This window comes from Protopterus annectens, chromosome 7.part0 (assembly GCF_019279795.1).
Source record: "Protopterus annectens isolate FY-2018-M chromosome 7.part0, PAN1.0, whole genome shotgun sequence".
Lineage (NCBI taxonomy): Eukaryota > Metazoa > Chordata > Ceratodontiformes > Protopteridae > Protopterus > Protopterus annectens.
Genome location: NC_056739.1, coordinates 1,892,506,542 through 1,892,526,009, shown reverse-complemented (window position 1 = coordinate 1,892,526,009; position 19,468 = coordinate 1,892,506,542). Strand labels below are relative to the sequence as shown.

Sequence of the window (19,468 nt, the reverse complement as noted above, 5' to 3'; positions counted from 1 at the left end):
CATAATGGCACCTCCTATACCGAGCCAACAGATATTGCCAATATACTGGCAGACAGATTCCGTGCCAACTTTACCCCCCCCCCCCAGGACCAATCACAATACCAGTAGATTGCCAGTCACCCAGTATTACTGCTGCACAGGTTAAAACAGCACTGTCTAAGGCCAAGAATTCAGCTTGTATGGGACCTGACAATATCCCCAGCTGTGTTCTACATGAACTACAGAGTGAACTGGCACCTCACCTGTGTGCCCTGTTCAATCACAACCTCACCTCAGACTTTGTCCCTACAGAATGGGGCACTGCTACAGTCATCCCTCTCCACAAGGGAGGAGTGACTACAGACCCTGGGAACTATTTCCTCATTAGCCTGATGAGTCTATTATGCAAAGCTATGGAATGCATCATCATGGACCTAATAAACACGGATATAGGGAATCTCCAAACTCTGGATCCTACACAGTTTGGTTTTGTGAAGGGTAGCTCAACTTGGTCGACTTTTTTAAGTCCGTCACCAGAACTGCGGGTGAAGGCAAGGTGGTTCATACAGCCTACCTTGATCTGGCCAAGGCCTTTTATACCATTCCCCACTCAGGAATCATAGAAAAACTCTCTAAGCTAGACATCAACCCATATATCACTATATGGGTTGCAAACTGGCTCACAGGTAGAACCCACAGTGTGAAAGTAGCTGACTCCAAGTCAGACTGTCAACCAGTCACGAGTGGAGTCCCACAGGGTTCAGTCCTGGGTCATCTCCTGTTTGGTATCTACTTCTCAGAAGTCCAGGCCAACATGAGGGGACTCTGGCTGACAAAATTTGCAGACGATTGCAAGTTGGGAGCTATTATTGACTCCCCAAGTGATGTTGACATCCTACAGAAAGGCCTCAATGAGACCAATGACTGGTGTCAGAACCATGGCCTTAAGCTCATTGCCAAAAAATGTGTCATCATCACCTTTGAGAAAAAGGTGAATTACCACATCGATGGTAGTCCACTGAACACAGAAGGCGTCATAAGAGATCACGGAACACAGGTTGACAGCAACCTCTCTTTTGACCACCACATTGCCACTGTGGTCAGAAAGTCATTCTATGTGGCACATCTCATTACTAAGGGTTTTGCATCCAGGAAGAAAGAGGTCATTGACTCCATCTACTCTTCCCTTATTAGGCCAATTATCAAGTACAATGCCCCATTTGGCATGTACCTCACTAGACACCTGCAACAACTGGAGAGGCCACAAAAGTACTTCATAAAGATGATCTTAGGCCTTAAACACTTGTCCTATTTGGACAGACTCAAAAAACTGCAACTATTCTCTGTCTCATATCGTCTACTTAGAGGCGATCTCTGCTTGACTAACAAAGCCATGTCTGACCCAGCTCTGTTAGAAATGCCAAGTCTAAAGAAATCCCAATCCCTCCATACCACATGCTCCAGAGACCTCAACCTCATTACCACAATCAACAGAACATGCTGGAGGGACAGGTTCATAACCCAGAGACTGCCCATGCTATGGAATATACTTTCCATACATGTCAAGCAGAGCACCTCACTGTCCCTCTTCAAGAGAAATCTTGATGAGTGGATGGGAAATAGAAAATTTAACCCAGGGATCACTCCAGTGCCTCTACTCGACAGAGGCACTAAGAACTAAGGTTGGTCAGCACAATGCCAAGGTAATCCTATGGGCTAGGCTTGTAAAGGTTCCAGGGACATTAGCCTAGTACACAGCTATGAACCTATGAACCAATAAAAAGGTTGAATGAGAGACTGCTAATATGGAAGAGATGAAAAACAGTTTTATGGGAACAGCATGTGATATTGAGAGTACACTACGGAAACTGGACAGATCGGTGGACTGTTTTTAAAGACAATTACAAGAAAAGAGTGACTGAAATTATAAAAGCACATAGAAAAGAAATAGAACAAGCTAGTGACAAAATAAGATGAATAGAAAATGTTGGATGACACAATGGAGAAAGGGTTAAACTATGTTGTTTAAAGATTTTTTAAAGGACAAAAGAAGTTTCTCTATGTTTGGGAATATAGATAAAAATAAGAGAATGAAGAGTAGATGATTTGTTTGAAGATGAAAGAAATATTTGGTATAAGCAGAGAAAATAAAATAAATTGTGGGAAAGTTTGCAGTTAGACTGTCTGAAAAGGAAGTGTGGGTGAGGTGATGAAACCTGAACATGTTATGAAATCTCTAAAAATGACATTATTATGAGATAAATGGAAGACAATAAAATAAGGAAAGAATAATCAGTGCAGGCCTAGACGGGAGAGGTTATGAATATTATAAACAGATGAATGGAAATGAAAAATTATTATTCTGTAAAATATTGAATGAATTGATAGTGAAAGGAACAGATGAAGGGACTTGTGATAGAGTAATTTATATGGGAAAAAAGCTAAAAGAAAAGGTATAAAAAATTAGAGACCCGTAGCACTGGCAAATATATATTATGAAATCTATATGAATGTGATATAAAAAAGGAAGCATAAGGTATTGGGTGAAATTATAGAAGAGGTTATCACAATCAAGGTGAAAGAGGTGAAGGACATATTCATAGTAAAGAGGTGAATGACACATTCTTAGTAAATGAAGTAACATATATGATTGTGGAAGGAAAAACGTAAGCAAATCTAGTGACATGATATAGCAAAGGCTTCTGATAATGTTAGTCATGAAGCAATGTGGAAGATTCTAGACACATGAGATAGGAGAAAAACTGAATGATACAAATATATTATAAAATGTGTACTAAAGACTGCAACTGATAACTGAGCTCGGCAGCAGAGCAGACTTAGCAGTAAAAATTGTTTATTAAATCCACAAATGTAATATGACACATGCTTTCATCTATAATATTATTTAGACTTCACCACATAAAATACTAAAGTCATATGACCATTATATACTCCCTGCTAGTCATGTGATAACATTTAAAATCTTAAAGAAGCACTATATCAGTTGTAAGACACAACATATCTGAATTAACATATAGCGCCTTGAGCAAAAAGGATTATACTAATTAAAAACAAATAACAGCTCATGCGTTAAGATGTTATACAAAATAATAAAAATATGAAACTACTATATAAGAAATAATAAACACATACTAATGTTCATATAAAAAAAATGATCATATCATATATTGAACAATATGAATAGACAGGTACACAAATATACCTGGGTGCAAATCATCACCTTTCATAAGCTTTCAACTTTAGTATAACAGTATACACCTCAGCAAGCTCCTACCTGGTGCCCTGCGAGTTCTACAGCAGCAGAGACATAAGAGAGACTTTGGAGTGATTAAGTATCATTTTTCTGCATTTTCTTGCTGCCATTAACTAATTCCACCTAAAATGTCGATTTTCTAGAGTTTCTGTGATTTAAAAAACTTGTTCCAGCTACATATTATACTTATTTTACTGCCTGCACTTTAACAAATTTGTTTTTGTGTTTACCTGTTTAACTGTTGTAGGCTACACACTCAAGTGTAATAGCCATTTCCGTGCATTTAAAGTGTTGTTTTGATTGTATCTGCTTTATTTTCTGAAAAAAACAAAAAACAAGAAAAAAACAAAAAAAAATATACTTGTTTTCCCACCTTTCTAAGCTAGTATAGTCCAGATTTCAGGTTAGTGCTGAATTCAAGGCTGTGTTACAAGTTTCTGTGTTTGCCCATACCTTGCTTGGACAGAAGGAAATTTCTCTGTTCACTGTGAGAGATGGAGCTTTGAGCAGCCTATCTGTCCCTGGAGGAGTGGTTTCAGCCCAGAAATTAGTAGTTTATTGGCCATTTTGGGCTAATTTCTATCCCTTTCATTTCCCTGCTATAAAACCCGCATTTGCAAGGTTTTTGTGCTAGTATACAACTCAGCAAGCTCCTGCCTGGTGCCCTGCAGAGTTCTACAGCAGCAGAGAGACAAAAGAGAGACTTTGGAGTGGTTAAGTATAATTTTTCTGCATTTTCTTGCTGCCTTTAGCTAAATGCCCAAAACACTGATTTTCTAGAGTTTCTGTGATTTAAAAAGCTTGTTTCAGCTACATATTGTACATATTTTACTGCCTGCACTTTAACAAATTCATTTTTGTGTTTAAATTACCTGTTTAACTGTTGTAGGCTACACACTCAAGTGTGATAGCCATTTCTGTGCATTTAGAGTGTTTTTGTTTTGATTGTCTCTGCTTTATTTTCTGAAAAAAAACAAAACAAAAAAAACTTATTTTCCCACCTTTCTAAGGTAGTATAGTCCAGTTTTCAAGTTAGTACTGAATTCAGGGCTGTGTTACAGGTTTCTGTGTTTACCCATACCTTACTTGGATAGAAGAAAGTTTCTCTGTTCATTGTGAGAGAGGGAGCTTTGAGCAGCCTATCTGTACCTAGAGGAGTGGTTTCAGCCCAGAAATTAGTTTATTGGCCATTTTGGGCTAATTTCTATCTCTTTCATTTCCCTGCTATAAAACCCGCATTTGCACGGTTTTATGTGCCGGGCAGCACTGGTTAGCTAGGGTATAACTATTCCCGGCTCCACAAAGTCTACTCTTCAATTTTTCCCCTTGGAACTAGACAAACTTTCAACTTAATCACACAAACCATTCACTTCTCATCCCGGCACTTGCTCAAAACTCATAGCAAGCGCCAATAAAACTTAGCACTAGACCCCTCCTATACTGTAGAGAAGGACAAGGCTCTCTATTCGACCTTACCAGGAAATCAGTAAACCAGTTCACTGTACCTTAATCACACAAACCATTCACTTCTCATCCCGGCACTTGCTCAAAACTCATAGCAAGCACCAATAAGGGAGGATGGCATAATGGTTAAGGTGTTTGCCTTACAAACAGAAGGTGGTGATTCTCATTCTCTAAGGTTAGTGGCAAGCAATAAAAAAATGGCCTGCAAAGGCAGTTAGCCTAGTACCAGCCTATGAACCTATGAACCTACCTATCCAGGCATGTCCAAAGAGCAGTTTCAGGTGTACTTTTCAGTCCAACTTGTGAATCTGGGCATTTTGAGGCAATGTTACAATTGCCTCATGTACACAGACAACCCTCTCCTCCTTCCACCAGACACTAATACATGCGAGAGATGCAATTATACAGCCAAACTGGAGACTAAGCTCTTTCAACCCAAGACTGGACCAGGCAGTCAAGAAGTGAAGGGAATTACTTGCATCACACCACCAGTCTCACATAGACCTATGAAACCAGCACCGGCAAGAAACACACATAAATACATGAAAACATACTCGGAGGCTCTAAGTAAAAATCTGCAGAAGCAACAGTATCCTCCAAAGCAGACATTCAAGCAACTTCCACCCTCCAACACAAACCATGAAACACATACTTCACAAAACTAGTGTGCCCCACAATCATAGCCCTTAAGGCAAAATAACATACCCAACACGCTAGTAATAGGTGACTCTATAGTCAGGCACACTGACGTCCCATTCACTAGGCTGAACAAGGAGAAGGTTACTGTTAGCTGCCTGTCAGGTGCCAGGATCCACCACAAAACACAAGCACTCAGGTCACTCCAGAACAAGTACAAATATGACTCTGTCATTGTCCATGTTGGTGTGATGGACCTGAGCCGTACCTCCCTGGACTTCATGAAAAGAGACATGGAGGAGCTCTCTGATCACATAGCCCAGGCCGGTATGACCCTGACCCTGAGTAGCATCCTGCCCTCACCAAGAATGATACCATGGTATAGAGAAAAAAATTATCAATTTCAACAATTGGCTAAGCTTCTGGTGTTATTCAAAGGGGATCTAGTGTCTGTCAGCCTGGGATGACATGCTCAACAAGCCAAGCTGCTTCACTAGAGATGGCTTGCACCTTTCACCCTTAGGCTTTTGAATACTGGCCAAGGCTCTTGCTACTCCCATAGTGCCTTTTTTAGGCAAGGCTCAAAAGACAAACCCACCACCGTAAATAGCACAAGTTACAAAAAACTGACGGTAATGCTACTCAATGCCAGACGTCTAATCCTCAAAATGCACGCACTTGAGGCACTCCTCAGTATGGAGAAAATCAATATATGTGCAGTAACAGAAACCTGGTTTAAGGCTCCAGAGAGCACCCCAGCACTACCAGGCTACAACTCATACCATACATTTCGGCCACAAAACCAGGACCAAAATACAAAAGGTGGGGGAGTATCCATATTCTTCAAGGATACCCACACCTCCAGGTTAGTGGCATAGCATGATGCCTCAGACATCATCCACGTGCAACTTACAATGGGCAAAACTGCTATTCAAATTATAGCTTGCTACAGATCACCCACCATGTCCCAGGACCCCCACTCTGCATTCCTGAAAACACTGGGAAACATAAAGGTCCTACCAAACACCCTGATAATGGGTGATTTCAATTACCCAAACATTAACTTGGAGAACTACTCAAGTACAAACTCCCTTGCCTCATCACCAACATGGACGACCGGTGTTCCACACCAGAGGTCAACGCCTCGCTGGTTAGATCTGACCATAAACTAATCACTCTGGATATCCATATTCCACCAACATCCCTGTTCAAAGAAACCACCATGAAAAACTTTTCAAAAGCAAACTTCATGTTACCATTCCCTCCAGTACCTTTAACTCCCAGTGGGCATGGCTTCAGCCTTTAAAAATGAAGTTATCACCTTAGAGTTCTAACAAATAGTCATTGACAGAGGTTATATAGCAATACAGTTGTGTTTGCCATCATGTATGCTTCAAGATAAAATATTCAGATATCTTGTATGTAACATGGTTTTGGAATTATTAATGAAAATATGAAAAGGCAATATTTGATGCCTAGAGGCACAGTAGGAGGTAACTGCAGAAATGCCTGGAGAAGTCACTCGGCTGAGGTGGGAAGTTTCAAAGCCCCCATGCTAAAAGATAACACTGTCCAAACTGCAAAATCCTTTACTAATGCACTCTATGGGCACCTACAAAAATGCATGGATTGTGCTATCCCAATAGAAAACCAAGACTCACTCCTCCAAGAAAAGGAAACCAGTCTTGTGGACCCCTGCCATAAACAAGCTTTACAATAGAAGGAGGAAACTAGCACAGAAAAGAGTAAAATCTCTAGAAGGGAAGCCATCCCTGATCAGTATCAGCAAGAAACTTTGTTTCCTCATAAAATCATCCAAGGCTAGCTTCGAAAGAAAAATTGCCATGGACTCCAAAGATAACCTCAAGGCATTCTTTAGCTATGTCAAGAACCTAAGTAGCAATTCTCAGATCTGCTCGGAGTTAGTGCAGAATGGCACAAAATACACTGAACCGACCGATATAGCCAACATCCTGGCAGACAGGTTCAGTGCAAACTTTATCCCCCTCTCACCCCCAAAAGGGCCCATAACTATACCAGAAGAATGTAGTACCAATCATGGACATTCAGGTTAAAACAGCCCTCTCCAAAGCCAAAAACAAAGCATCAGTGGGACCGGATGGTGTCCCAGGCTGTGTCCTACATGAGCTCAAAGATGAACGAACCCCTCACCTAAACACACTGTTTAAACTCAGCCTCTCCACAGGCCACATGCCCACAGAATGGCGCAAAGCAACAGTTATTCCGCTCCACAAAGGTGGAGTCACAACAGATCCTGGGAACAATCACTCTATAAGCCTGACTTGCATGGTCTGCAAAGCTATGGAGCACATCATCATAGATCTCATTAACAGAGACATTGGAAACCTCCAAACATTGGACCCTACCCAGTTCGGCTTTGTTAAGGGCAGATCTCCCTCCTAAACCTGGTGGACTTCTTTGAGACAGTTACCAAGGCTATAGATGAGGGAATGGTGGTACACACAGCCTACCTAGACCTCACAAAGGCCTTCGACACCAATCCCCTCTCAGGTATTATAGACAAGCTCACCAGCCTGAACATAAACCCCTACATCACGAGATGGGTTGCCAACTGGCTCACAGACAGAACCCACATGGTAAGAGTTGCAGGAGCTAGGTCTGACTCAAAACCGGTTACAAGTGGTGTTCCCCAAGGCTCAGTCCTAGGACCCCTCCTGTTTGGCATATACTTCTCAGAGGTACAGGCAAGCACAGGAGGACTATCGCTGACCAAGTTCACAGACGACTTCAAACTAAGGGCTATAATTGACTCTCCAGCTGACACAGACATCCTCCAAAAGGGTCTCACTGAGACAGATACCTGGTGTCAAAACCATGACCTCAAGCTAAATGCTAAAAAGTGCATAGTCATCCCCTTTGGAAAAAACAAAGTACCCACAAACTACCACATAGGTGGTAGCCCCCTAAATATGGAAGATGTAATAAGGGATATGAGGACCCAAGTAGATAGTAACCTCTCCTTTGATTATCACATTGCCAAAGTGGTTAAAAAAATCCTTCTATGTGGCCCACCTAATCACAAAAGGGTTTGCATCCAGATCGAAAGAGGTCATTGGGCCCCTTTACACATCACTCATCCGACCCATCATAGAGTACAATGCCCCATTTGGGATGTACCTTACAAGACACCTGCAACAACTGGAAAGACCACAGAAGTACCTCACCAAGAGGATCACTTGCCTCAAGCAGATGCCCTATGCAGCTCAGCTGAAGAAACTCAAGCTGTACTCGGTTGCATATCGCCTACTCAGAGGTGATCTTTGCCTGACATACAAGGCCATGTCCAACCCAAAATTGATGGACATGCTCTACCTAAAGGAAACCATATCCCCTCAAGCCATACGCTCCAGGGATCTAAACCTCACCACAACAATAAATAGGACGTGCTGGAGGGATAGATTCCTTTTCCAGAGACTTCTCATACTCTGGATCAAGATTCCAGGCTACATTAGGCAGAGCTCCTCGCTAACCCTCTTCAAGAGAAACCTTGATGAGTGGATGGGAAACAGAAAGTTTACCCCAGGGATCACTTCAATGGCTCTGCTGGACAGAGGCACAGGGAACTAATCTCAGGGGGCAGCGAAAGCCAACATATTCCAGCTAGGCTTATAAATGCCTTCAGGCAGACAGCCTAGTACCTACCTATGAACCTATGAACCTATAATAAACTCACAATAGATATTATTTCATTTACTCCAGGTAGTGTTTTGACATCCAAATAAATTTGTCACCAAAGCTTGCATTGCTCAAGAATAATGGACCATGGGCCCCCTCAGGTCTATGTTAGAACACTGAATGTTCATAATCACGAACAATCTAATGAGTGAAAATGCTGGACCTCGAACTCTTTATTGTGGGAGGCCTGCACCTCCACACCTCCTGCTAAATATATATTCCAACTCTGAGATCGCACTTCAGTGAGGAAAGGGCAAATATTCCAAACTTCACTGTACTACAAGCCCAAAAAAAGCACTTTGAGGTCCAGCATTTTCGATCATTAGAGCGTAGCAATTTTGAACATTCAATGTTCTAATATAGACCCGGCCCCCTCTTGGGTTATGCTCAACTTTCTCCAGGATAGAGAATAAGAAACTGTCATTATTGCAGTCAGATATATGTTTAAAAGTGCATTAGTGACTTTTTCTTTTTTGATATCATAGACATGTTTATATATACATATTGTTCGAGCTACACTCAATTTTTTCCACATAGAATGCAGGACAATGATTTGTAATGTGATATAAACAACACCTTGTGTGTGACAGTTGAACCTTCTTGAAGCTTTTATCAACTTAATGCGCACTGTAATAGGTATGACCAAAATGAATGAATGAACATTTTCCACATGTACAACATTTCATCATTTTCCCTCTAAGATGTCCCTTGGCTTTTCTGTGAGCTATACTTTCAAATATGTTTTTGAAGCTAATCCCCCATTTATGCACTATTTTTGGATGGTTTCCAAGTTTCTCATAAGTATCCCTGCCATCCAGGATTAGCTGTCAATTTTTTGTTATAATTTGAGAAATATTAATAGTGTCCGTGTTAAAAGTAGTAATGAAAGAATGATTGTTCTCTGGCATAATTTGATTAAGGTTTTCCTGGACATGAACTCCAGATCCATTATCTTGCATATTGAATGAAACCATAGGCTGTGAGGTGGTTACTAGGATGATGAACATATGATGGTTCTTATCCAATAATGGCACATATACTCCTGACTGTGCATGCTATGGAATAGACTTCCCATACATGTCAAGCGGAGTGCCTCACTGGCCCTCTTCAAGAGAAATCTTGATATGTGGATGGGAAATAGAAAATTCATCCCGGGGATCTCTCCAGTGACTCTACTTGACAGAGGCACTGGGAACTAAGGTCGGGTGGCAGGATGTCAGGGTAATCCTATGGGCTTGGCTTGTAAAGGCTTCAGGGTCATTAGCCTAGTACACACCTATGAACCTATGAACATATGATGTCTTGCTTAATTGAAGCTATCAGTGATGAAGGATAGCCTCTGTTTTTGAACATATCACTTAATAAATTGAATTTAGTGATTAATTCCTCAAATTTAGTTACCATATGTGGTGTCCTTACCATTTGACCTTTTATAATGACCTGTTTCTGATGCTAGGGTTTAATCAAGATGGAATTCAGTGAAAAGAAAAGAAGAACGGGCTTGAAATATTTACCATTTACATATTGAGATGGTAAACAAAAAAGATGGATGGATAATAATATTTTTTAATGATTCAGGACTACAAGAGGATATATAATAACATCACTATTTTTGTTAATACATAGCATTGCACATTTTTTTATGTGGATAGTAAATTGTGCATTATTATTATATGCACTAGAGGGCACTCCTTGCATTTTGTACGAACTTCTTTATAAGTAAAGAAGACAGCAGGTTGGTGTGGGTTTTTTTGCATCATGTTTGGTTGCTGAGGAAGGCTTTGCCGAAACCGGTACAACCATGTTGGTGTACGGTTACACTTTTTGCTGTTTCATTTTGAAATAAACAAGTAATGCCTATGTTACAGGAGTCGGGTGCTGGCCTCTTTTTTTGAAATTAAAAAATAAGACAGAATAATATTTAGTGCAATCAGGTGATTATGGAAAAGAAAATGCGAAGGATTATTGTATAATGCAAATAAAGATGAAATGATATAAAGAAAAAGGTGAAATAATGGATTGTGGTAGAAATTAATTGATAATGCTGCCTAAGAAAATCAGATTTTTTGAAATGATAAAAAACTGAATTTTTGTGCAGGTTATATTTTAATGTTTAGAAAAATTGAAATAAGTGGCTATATACATAGGTAGGTACTAGGCTATCTGCCTGAAGGCATTTATAAGCCTAGCCAGAATAGTTCATAGGTTCATAGTTTAGTACTAGGCTAACTGCCCTTGCAAGCCATTGTAAGCTTAGCCAATTATCCCTTGTCAGACTCAAACCTTGCACCTTGTGTTTGTAAGGCAAACACCTTAACCATTAGGCCACCCTCCACTACCTCCTTAGATTAGTTCCCTGTGTCTCTGTCCAGCAGACCCACTGAAGTGATCCCCGGGGTAAATTTTCTGTTTCCCATCCACTCGTCAAGGTTTCTCTTGAAGAGTGTTTTCCAGGAGCTCTGTCTAATGTAGATTGGAATCTTTTTTAATTGCATGGGAAGTCTCTGGGACAGGAATCTATCCCTCCAGCACGTCCTATTTATTGTTGTGATGAGGTTTAGATCCCTATAGCGTGTGGCTCAGGGGGATAAGGTTTTCTTTAGGTGGAGCATGTCCATCAATTCTGGGTTGGACATGGTCTTGTATGTTAGGCAGAGATCACCTCTGAGTAGGTGGTATGCAACCAAGTACAGCTGGAGTTTCTTCAGTCAAGCTGCATAGGGCATCTGTTTGAGGCAAGTGATTCTCTTGGTGAGGTACTTCTGTGGTCTTTTCAGCTGTTTCAGGTGTCTTGTATGGTACATCCCAAATGGGGCATTGTACTCTATGATGGGTCTGATGAGTGATAAGTAGAGGGGCACAATGACCTCTTTTGATCTGGATGCAAACTTTTTGTGATTAGGTGGGCCACATAGAAGGATTTTCTAACCACTTTGGCAATGTGATTATCAAAGGAGAGATTACTATCAACTTGGGTCACCAGATCCCTTATTACGTTTTTTTGTATTTAGGGGACTACCACCTATGTGGTAGTTTGTGGGTACTTTGTTTTTTCCAAAGGGGATGACTATGCACTTTTTGGCATTTAGCTTGAGGCCATGATTTTGACACCAGGTATCTGTCTCAGTGAGACCCTTTTGGAGGATGTCTGTGTCAGCCGGAGAGTCAATTAAACCCCCTAGTTTGCATTCATCTGCAAACTTGGTCAGCCATAGCCCTCCTGTGCTTGCCTATACCTCTGACAAGTATATGCTGAACAGGAGGGTTCCTTGGACTGAGCCCTGGGGAACGCCACTTGTAACCGGTTTAGAGTCAGACCAAGCTCCTGCAACTCTCACCATGTGGGTTTTGTTCATGAGCCAACTGGCAACCCATCTGGTGACATAGTGGTTTATGTTCAGGCTGATGAGCTTGTCTATAATACCAGAATGGGGAGTGGTGTTGAAGGCCTTTGTGAGGTCTAGGTATGCTGTGTGTACCACCTTTCCCCCATCTATAGCCTTGGTAACTGTCTCAAAGAAGTCTACCAGGTTTAGGAGGCATGATCTGCCCTTAACAAAGCTGAACTGGGTAGGGTCCAGTGTTTGGAGGTTCTCAGTGTCTCTGTTAATGAGTTCCATGATGATGTGCTCCATAGCCTTGCATACCAAGCTAGTCAGGCTTATAGGGCGATAGTTCCCGGGGTCTGTTGTGGCTCCAACTTTGTGGAGCGGAATAACTGTTGCTGTGTGCCACTCTATGGGAATGTAGCCTGTGGAGAGGCTGAGTTTGAACAGTGTGTTTAGGTGAGGGGTTAGTTCATCTTTGAGTTCATGTAGGACGCAGCCTGGGACACCATCCAGTTCCATTGATGCTGTATTTTTGGCTTTGGAGTGAGCTGCTTTAACCTAAGTGTCTGTGATTATAAATATGAATGTGTAAATAATTTAAAGAATTTTAAATAAAGAAAAATGTAAAGTAAATATTCCCTAATCCTTTTGATAAGTGCCTTTGGATCTTTTAAACCCACCTGAGTCTCTACTAACTGAAACAGAGTGGCCTTGGTTTAAGGTCTCATCCAAAGGAAATCATATTGAGGAGTGCAGTACACCTATCAAGCTGCACTGCAGTGACAGTATTTGAACATTAATCCAAGTATCTGGTCTGAAAATAGTGCCCACTGCCTTCTCATCCTCCAGCACTAGAGGTGAGGGTGCTACCTGTTTAACTATTGAGACTGATTTTTCATTTTTCTTGATTTATTTATGTATTATCTGAGTCTCAAAAAGGTCCATAGAGATCATTGCTCTGCCCTGGTAAACAAATACAAATAAAATAAAATATTTATTTTTTATATTACCGATAATGATGTAAACCTACTAGAGACAAATACCTCTTTTCAGTGTGGTGACCCAGGTGTACTGTCTGTTGAAGCTTTTACTCAGACTGAGATTGCAGACAAATTGAGACTGGTAATATCAAACCAAGCACTACATAATGCATCTCATTAATAATATATAGGATTAAATATGTTCTCTAAAATACTATAGTTTGTCTATACTTGATGTCTATATATTATTCTTAACCTCATATGAGTTATCTAAGCCCACCTTGGGACTTAACCATTATGATCAATGAACATCTGTAAGACTTAACCAAAATGATCAATGAACATCTGTGTTTAGCCTTTATACTAGCTGGTTCAGTGACTATGAACTTTGTCTAATAAAGCAGGGTCCTTTGAGTATCCCCTCACTTCAATGTAGAAAACGTACTTAGTCTTCCACAATTGTTTTATTTCTACTCTGAACTACATGTTGTTTCCAGTTGCCATTCCTGAGCTTCTGATCAACCTGTTTATGTATCACCTAATATTCTATCCATGTTATGAAGACAGATTTAATATCTTCCAAACCTAGGCTGCTTGCTAACAGTTACCATTCTATACTAACTACATTCATCAGGACTGGACACACCTGGAGTTATTTTGTTTCATTTGCACTGATGAGCACTACAATATATTTTAAAACTAGACCCTATCATAATGTAATTATCAAGTGCGTTTTCATATATTACAATGCACAAAGTGAGGACATTAAATGGGTGTGACATTTTTTGTTTTTCTGGCTTACTCTTTGGCAGGTTTCTGGAATATGACTTTGGTTGGATGTGAGCCAAGGACATATGTCATTAGTGTGTGTATTTACCACCACATTTTGTATGGAACACCATTTCAAGACTAGATCTTTCAAGGGTGCTTTCCTTCGGAAATACTACCCCTAACTCCGTTTTCTGACTTTGGATTCATTTGCTTATTCCTCCTTCGCTAGAGTTTATTGGAAGCCATTTGAGGTTTTATCCCACTTTCTCTTTCCAGTGACTCCTCTTGCTATTGGATTGCACAGATGTGTGAGCATTTTTTTTCATCAAGTGATCTTCAAGAGATTGTTGAATAAAGACTCTGGTGTTCTCTGTCCTACCATACATATAAATATATTTTTCATTGCAGAACACTCTTACCAGTGCTAATACCTGGCCACATCACAATGTGATTATCCATCATATTTACTTCAGTTTTGAACCCATTTATTCCCCTGTCCATCAGCTATAAATTAGTAGGTGGTAGATGGGAGGGGACCCAATGAGCAGATGTAATTACTGAGCAGGAATACAGACACTTACTAGCAAGCTGTACTCCATTCTTCTGGACCTTTTACCTTTGCTTGTGAGCAGGTAAAGTGAAACGTCTGCTGCTCCAAGGCTATGTGAGTGTGTGCTTCGAGAAACCAACATTCCCCACCTGGAGTGCTTCTGCACCGCTTGAGAAGTATTTATACCTTCATTTAATTAGCTCTGGCACTGTTATACCTAGCCATCTGCTAGATGTTGTTTCTGTGTCATTACTTGGCTTACTGCATCCTGCTAACATGAGGAATCTCACAGATGAATTCTTTAGCACAGTCCATCATATAGACTGTTATCACAGAACTACTGCTAGGGTTTCCTCCCTTCACAGCACAGCACCAGAAATGACAATATTTTTAAAACATTAGAATATAGTCTAAGAAATCATATATGCAAAGGACTTACATGCACTTTACTTTTATTTTTTTCATTTTCACTTCATATTTGATCGTTATTCTGATATACATTTGCATCTATGACTTACTTGGACCTTCTTGTATATTTTTCATATATCATGAATACTTCATTGTAAATGTTTATGTGCCATTACTCATAGACAAATGAGCAGTGCTGATAAAAAGATTGTGAAAACTGAAATACTGAAACACAGAGGCTATATTTTCTTCTTCTGTTGCCTTGTAAATCATTTCACAAAATTCACATCATTAATAAGAAAAATCACAAAGGTCTTTGCAATGCTGGATTTTGACTGTTTGCTGAAATCCAAAAAATTCTTATGTTGGTGCACATGTAAGCTTATGTTTTAAGTTGCATAAGAGTGTAACAAAATAAAAATAAAATAAAAATAGAGTATAATAATATCATGTTAATGTGCAAGTTAATCAGTCCATGTGGCAATACAGAAATCTGCTGTGCCTCAAGTTACATAACATCCCCAGGGATTGATGAAGTAACATGTCATCAGGACCACCCAGGCATAACCTACTGCTTAGTTATTCAGTCCACTACAAAGACTAATCCATACATCTAATACTAAGATGATTCACAGTCAGACCATAATTTTACTGTATTAGTATATAAAACAGTGATTCTTATTTTGTGCCAGTATTCAGATAAATTTTTCCACAATTAAACATTTTTGCTCGTTTATCTTTCCTCAGAAACTCGTATGTCTATACAGTGGAAACACCCGAAGGAAGCTGTGAAAAACCTTATTTCACATTAACATTCAATATCCAATTTCCTCACACTGACGATGTCTGCTACCTTGCCTACCACTTCCCTTATACGTACTCGACACTTATGGTAAGGCAACATGTCTGCCTTTAAACCAGAATATTCAGTTTACAGTTTTGAGTATGTTTCTAATACCTGCATGTATTTCAATCTGTATCTAAGTGTACTTTAACAGCAAGATAAATGTAAGCAGATCACTAACAGTTGATAGACAGTATTCTCCAAAATAATTTCTTACAATATTTTATGATAAAGATTTTAATCTTAGTTAACTGCCTTAACATGTATAGCAGTAGTAATATTTTGATAATGTTTGCCCTCTTTTCATAAAGACATACTATTTTGTATCAAAGATCATTAGCACAGTAAATGCTGTCTAGTTTGAATGTTGTTAATGATGATATTATGTAACACAGTATTTACTGCCCGGTAAATCTATAACTTCACATATATTGAACTCATACATCATTCTCAGTATTTCAGCTATACAGTTTTACTTTGCTTCTGTTCTTGGTGATGGAGAACTATGTGATGTGCAAATTGTAGAACCTTTTCAAGAAATAAAGCATCCAGTATAAAAAAATGTTTAGACTTATTCACAACCAGTGTCTGTCAGAAGGATAATTCATACATATTTTCATAGGTGATTACAAGGCTAATGGCTTTAGGAGGTGTTTTTAAGCCTAGCCATGTTTAACCATTTATAAAAGGTAGAGCAAATTACCCAGGGGGATACTAACTGGGTATGGATTGCACAGCAATTACAATTGTCAGTCTACTAGGGGTATAGGAGAAATTTTCCGATTCCCATCCATTGGTCAAGACTGGATTTGAACATCGGGACGGAGTCTACTTCACAAGGATGTGAGGGTGTTCTAGTCCATAGGTTAATAGGTTCATAGGTTAGTACTAGGCTAACTGCTGTTGTGGGCCATTTTCAGCCTAGCCAATTACCCCATGTGAGAATCAAACCCTGCATCTTATGTTTGTAAGGTAAACACCTTAACCATTATGCCAACCTGCCACCCCTTAGTCATTGCATATACCCTGCCAACTACATACTGAATGGGGCATTGTACTCCATGATTGGCTTAATGAGGGTCCTAGGACCTGGATGCCATACCATTATAACTTCTGCAGTACAGAATGATTTCTTTACAGTAGTAGATGCATGAGTATTAAAGCCCTAAGCTGTGTTCATAAGTGTTCCCAGTTCCTTATCAGCTGGATCTATTCTTAGGGATTGTCTATGTGGGAAATTCACAGGGATAGTTAACTTTTCAAAGGATACCATTATTTATTTTTTGGCATTCAGTTTTAGACTATGGCTCTGACACCAATTATTAGTTTACAACAAGACCTCTTGGAGAATATCAGTTATGAGGAATTCTCTGATTGCTCCAAGCTTGCAGTCACCCTCAGACTTGGACAACCAGAGGCCTTTGACATTAACTATGATTTTTAAAAAGTAGATGACAAAAAAAAGAGTTGCCCCAGGACTATGCCCTCATGGGGACTCCGCAAGTGGCAGGCCTTTTTTGGAGGTAGAGTCCCCTATCCTGACTTCTTGTGGCTTATTGGTTATTCAGTTAGTGACACAGGGGGTTGATCCTAATTTTGTGAAATTACTGACAAATTCCAAATGGGCATAGTGTCAAATGCTTTGGTCAAGTCAAGATAGCCAGTGGGCACCATTTTGCCCTTGTCCATAGCTTTGATGGCTTTCTTGAAAAAGTCCACAAGATTGAGTAGGCACAGTTTTGGATCCAGTGTACTTTGTCTTAATTTATAATATTCATGATTATTCTTCCCATGGATTTACATATGACACTAGTCAGACCTATGAATTTGTACTAAACTGAATCAGTAGATGGTCTGCCCTTGCACAGACAGATAATTGTTGCAGTCCACAATTCATTAGTCAAAAAGCCATGTGATTTTATCAGTAGTTCATGTTTCATGCTATTCAGGAGGCCTCCCGGGATATTATCAAGGCTCATAGATGCAGTATCTTTTTGCATTGGAGAGTACATGGAAGACTGGTTTGTTAGTGATAGATGAGGGTGGTATGATTGAGGGCATCTCTTGAGTGGTGACAGGGGGAGAAAGCAAGGTGAAATTGGAGCTACATTTATCAGCCAGTAATGTTGCTATATTCTCCATCTTCATACAGGTGGCTGCATTTACAATTAGCTCAATGGACTGTTGTGTATTACCTTTGAAGTTGCAAATATAACTGTAGAAGGCCTTTTGTTTGTATTTACCTTTGAGGCTATCTTTGCAAGAAATTTCTCCTTGGTAGGCTTGATAAGACTCCTGAGATGCTCATTTAGTTTAAAGAGGGGTTTCTAGTCTTGCTGGGCATTACACTTCCTATTTTTTGACAATAGTTTTCTTACTTTTGTTGTAAAATGTAACAATACTGGGATTAAACCAGGATGGCTTGTTCTTTGACTTACTCCTCTGCTCATTTTGGGAGGGAATAACTGCCTTAGTGCATCTTTTTCATGACGGCGTATTGTTTTTGTGAGCGATTCTGCACAGGTAGTGGAGGTCACATGGTTTGGGGGGGGGTCAGGAAACTTAGCCTGGATATCAGTAGTATGAGGTTTGGTTTGGAATAATTCCTAAATGTTCAAAGGTTAGATGGGGTTACACATTTTAGTATAATTTCCAAGGACACAGCTTTATGGTGCAACCTGAGAAGTCAGGACATTTGACTTTAATAGGTGTAAAGTTCCCCCATGTTTGTGAGGATTATCAAAGAGGTTGGTGCACTGACTAGTTGGTATAGAGCATTTGTGTTGACAATGTTCAGGATTCTCTGGGACGACATATTGGAAGTTGTGTTTGTTTCCCATTTATCCTGGGGTATTTGTAATCACCAGAAATATTGTGCTGGGATGAATGGGAGGTATCTGCAGTTCGCTTCCTCTGTCATGGAGGGGACCTATAGCTTGCAGTGATATGGAATGGATGGGATGGACAAGGAGAAACTCAGCTGCATCATTATATGAATGGTTAGCCACAAGAGTGTTAATTCCCTGGTTAGATCTTTTGCAAGTTACTGGGCATCCTCAAAGATAAATGCTTGTAGTCCTCTTTTGTGGCCTTCAACAGAAAACTCCTATATGAAAGAGAGTGTACCACATGATGTAGGTCACTCATGAGTGGTAGACATTCATTTATTAAAGCCTAATTTGTGGCAGTTTTTTAGATATTTCAGTTTTAGACAGAGTACAACCATCAGATTTCTCCTAGAGATATGTATTTTTTCAAGGACATAATCATTATACAAAAAATGTGAAACTTGTACTTCTTTTTTTAATTAATACTTTAGACTAGAGAGCTATAAATGTATAAATATTAAGTGCATAGTAACTTAGTTATACATTCTGTATTAGTCAGCAAGACATTCATAAAACTATACATAACTTGTTAAGAAAACATTTACAAAAAAATGGGAAACACTGGAAGTCTTCATCTTAAAATACTTAAAAAGTTAATTTACTGGAACTTTCATTGATCACTGAGCTA

General features: G+C 39.7%; 1 protein-coding gene across 1 annotated transcript in view; it reads left to right on the top strand.

The window, feature by feature from the left end:
- Positions 1-19,468, top strand: part of AGBL1 (AGBL carboxypeptidase 1) — a 4,745,443-nt gene that overhangs the window by 2,208,799 nt on the left and 2,517,176 nt on the right. Inside the window, exon 16 of the mRNA XM_044078361.1 lies at positions 15,856-16,000. Coding sequence (XP_043934296.1) covers positions 15,856-16,000 — 145 coding nt within the window. The remainder of the gene's footprint in view (positions 1-15,855; positions 16,001-19,468) is intronic.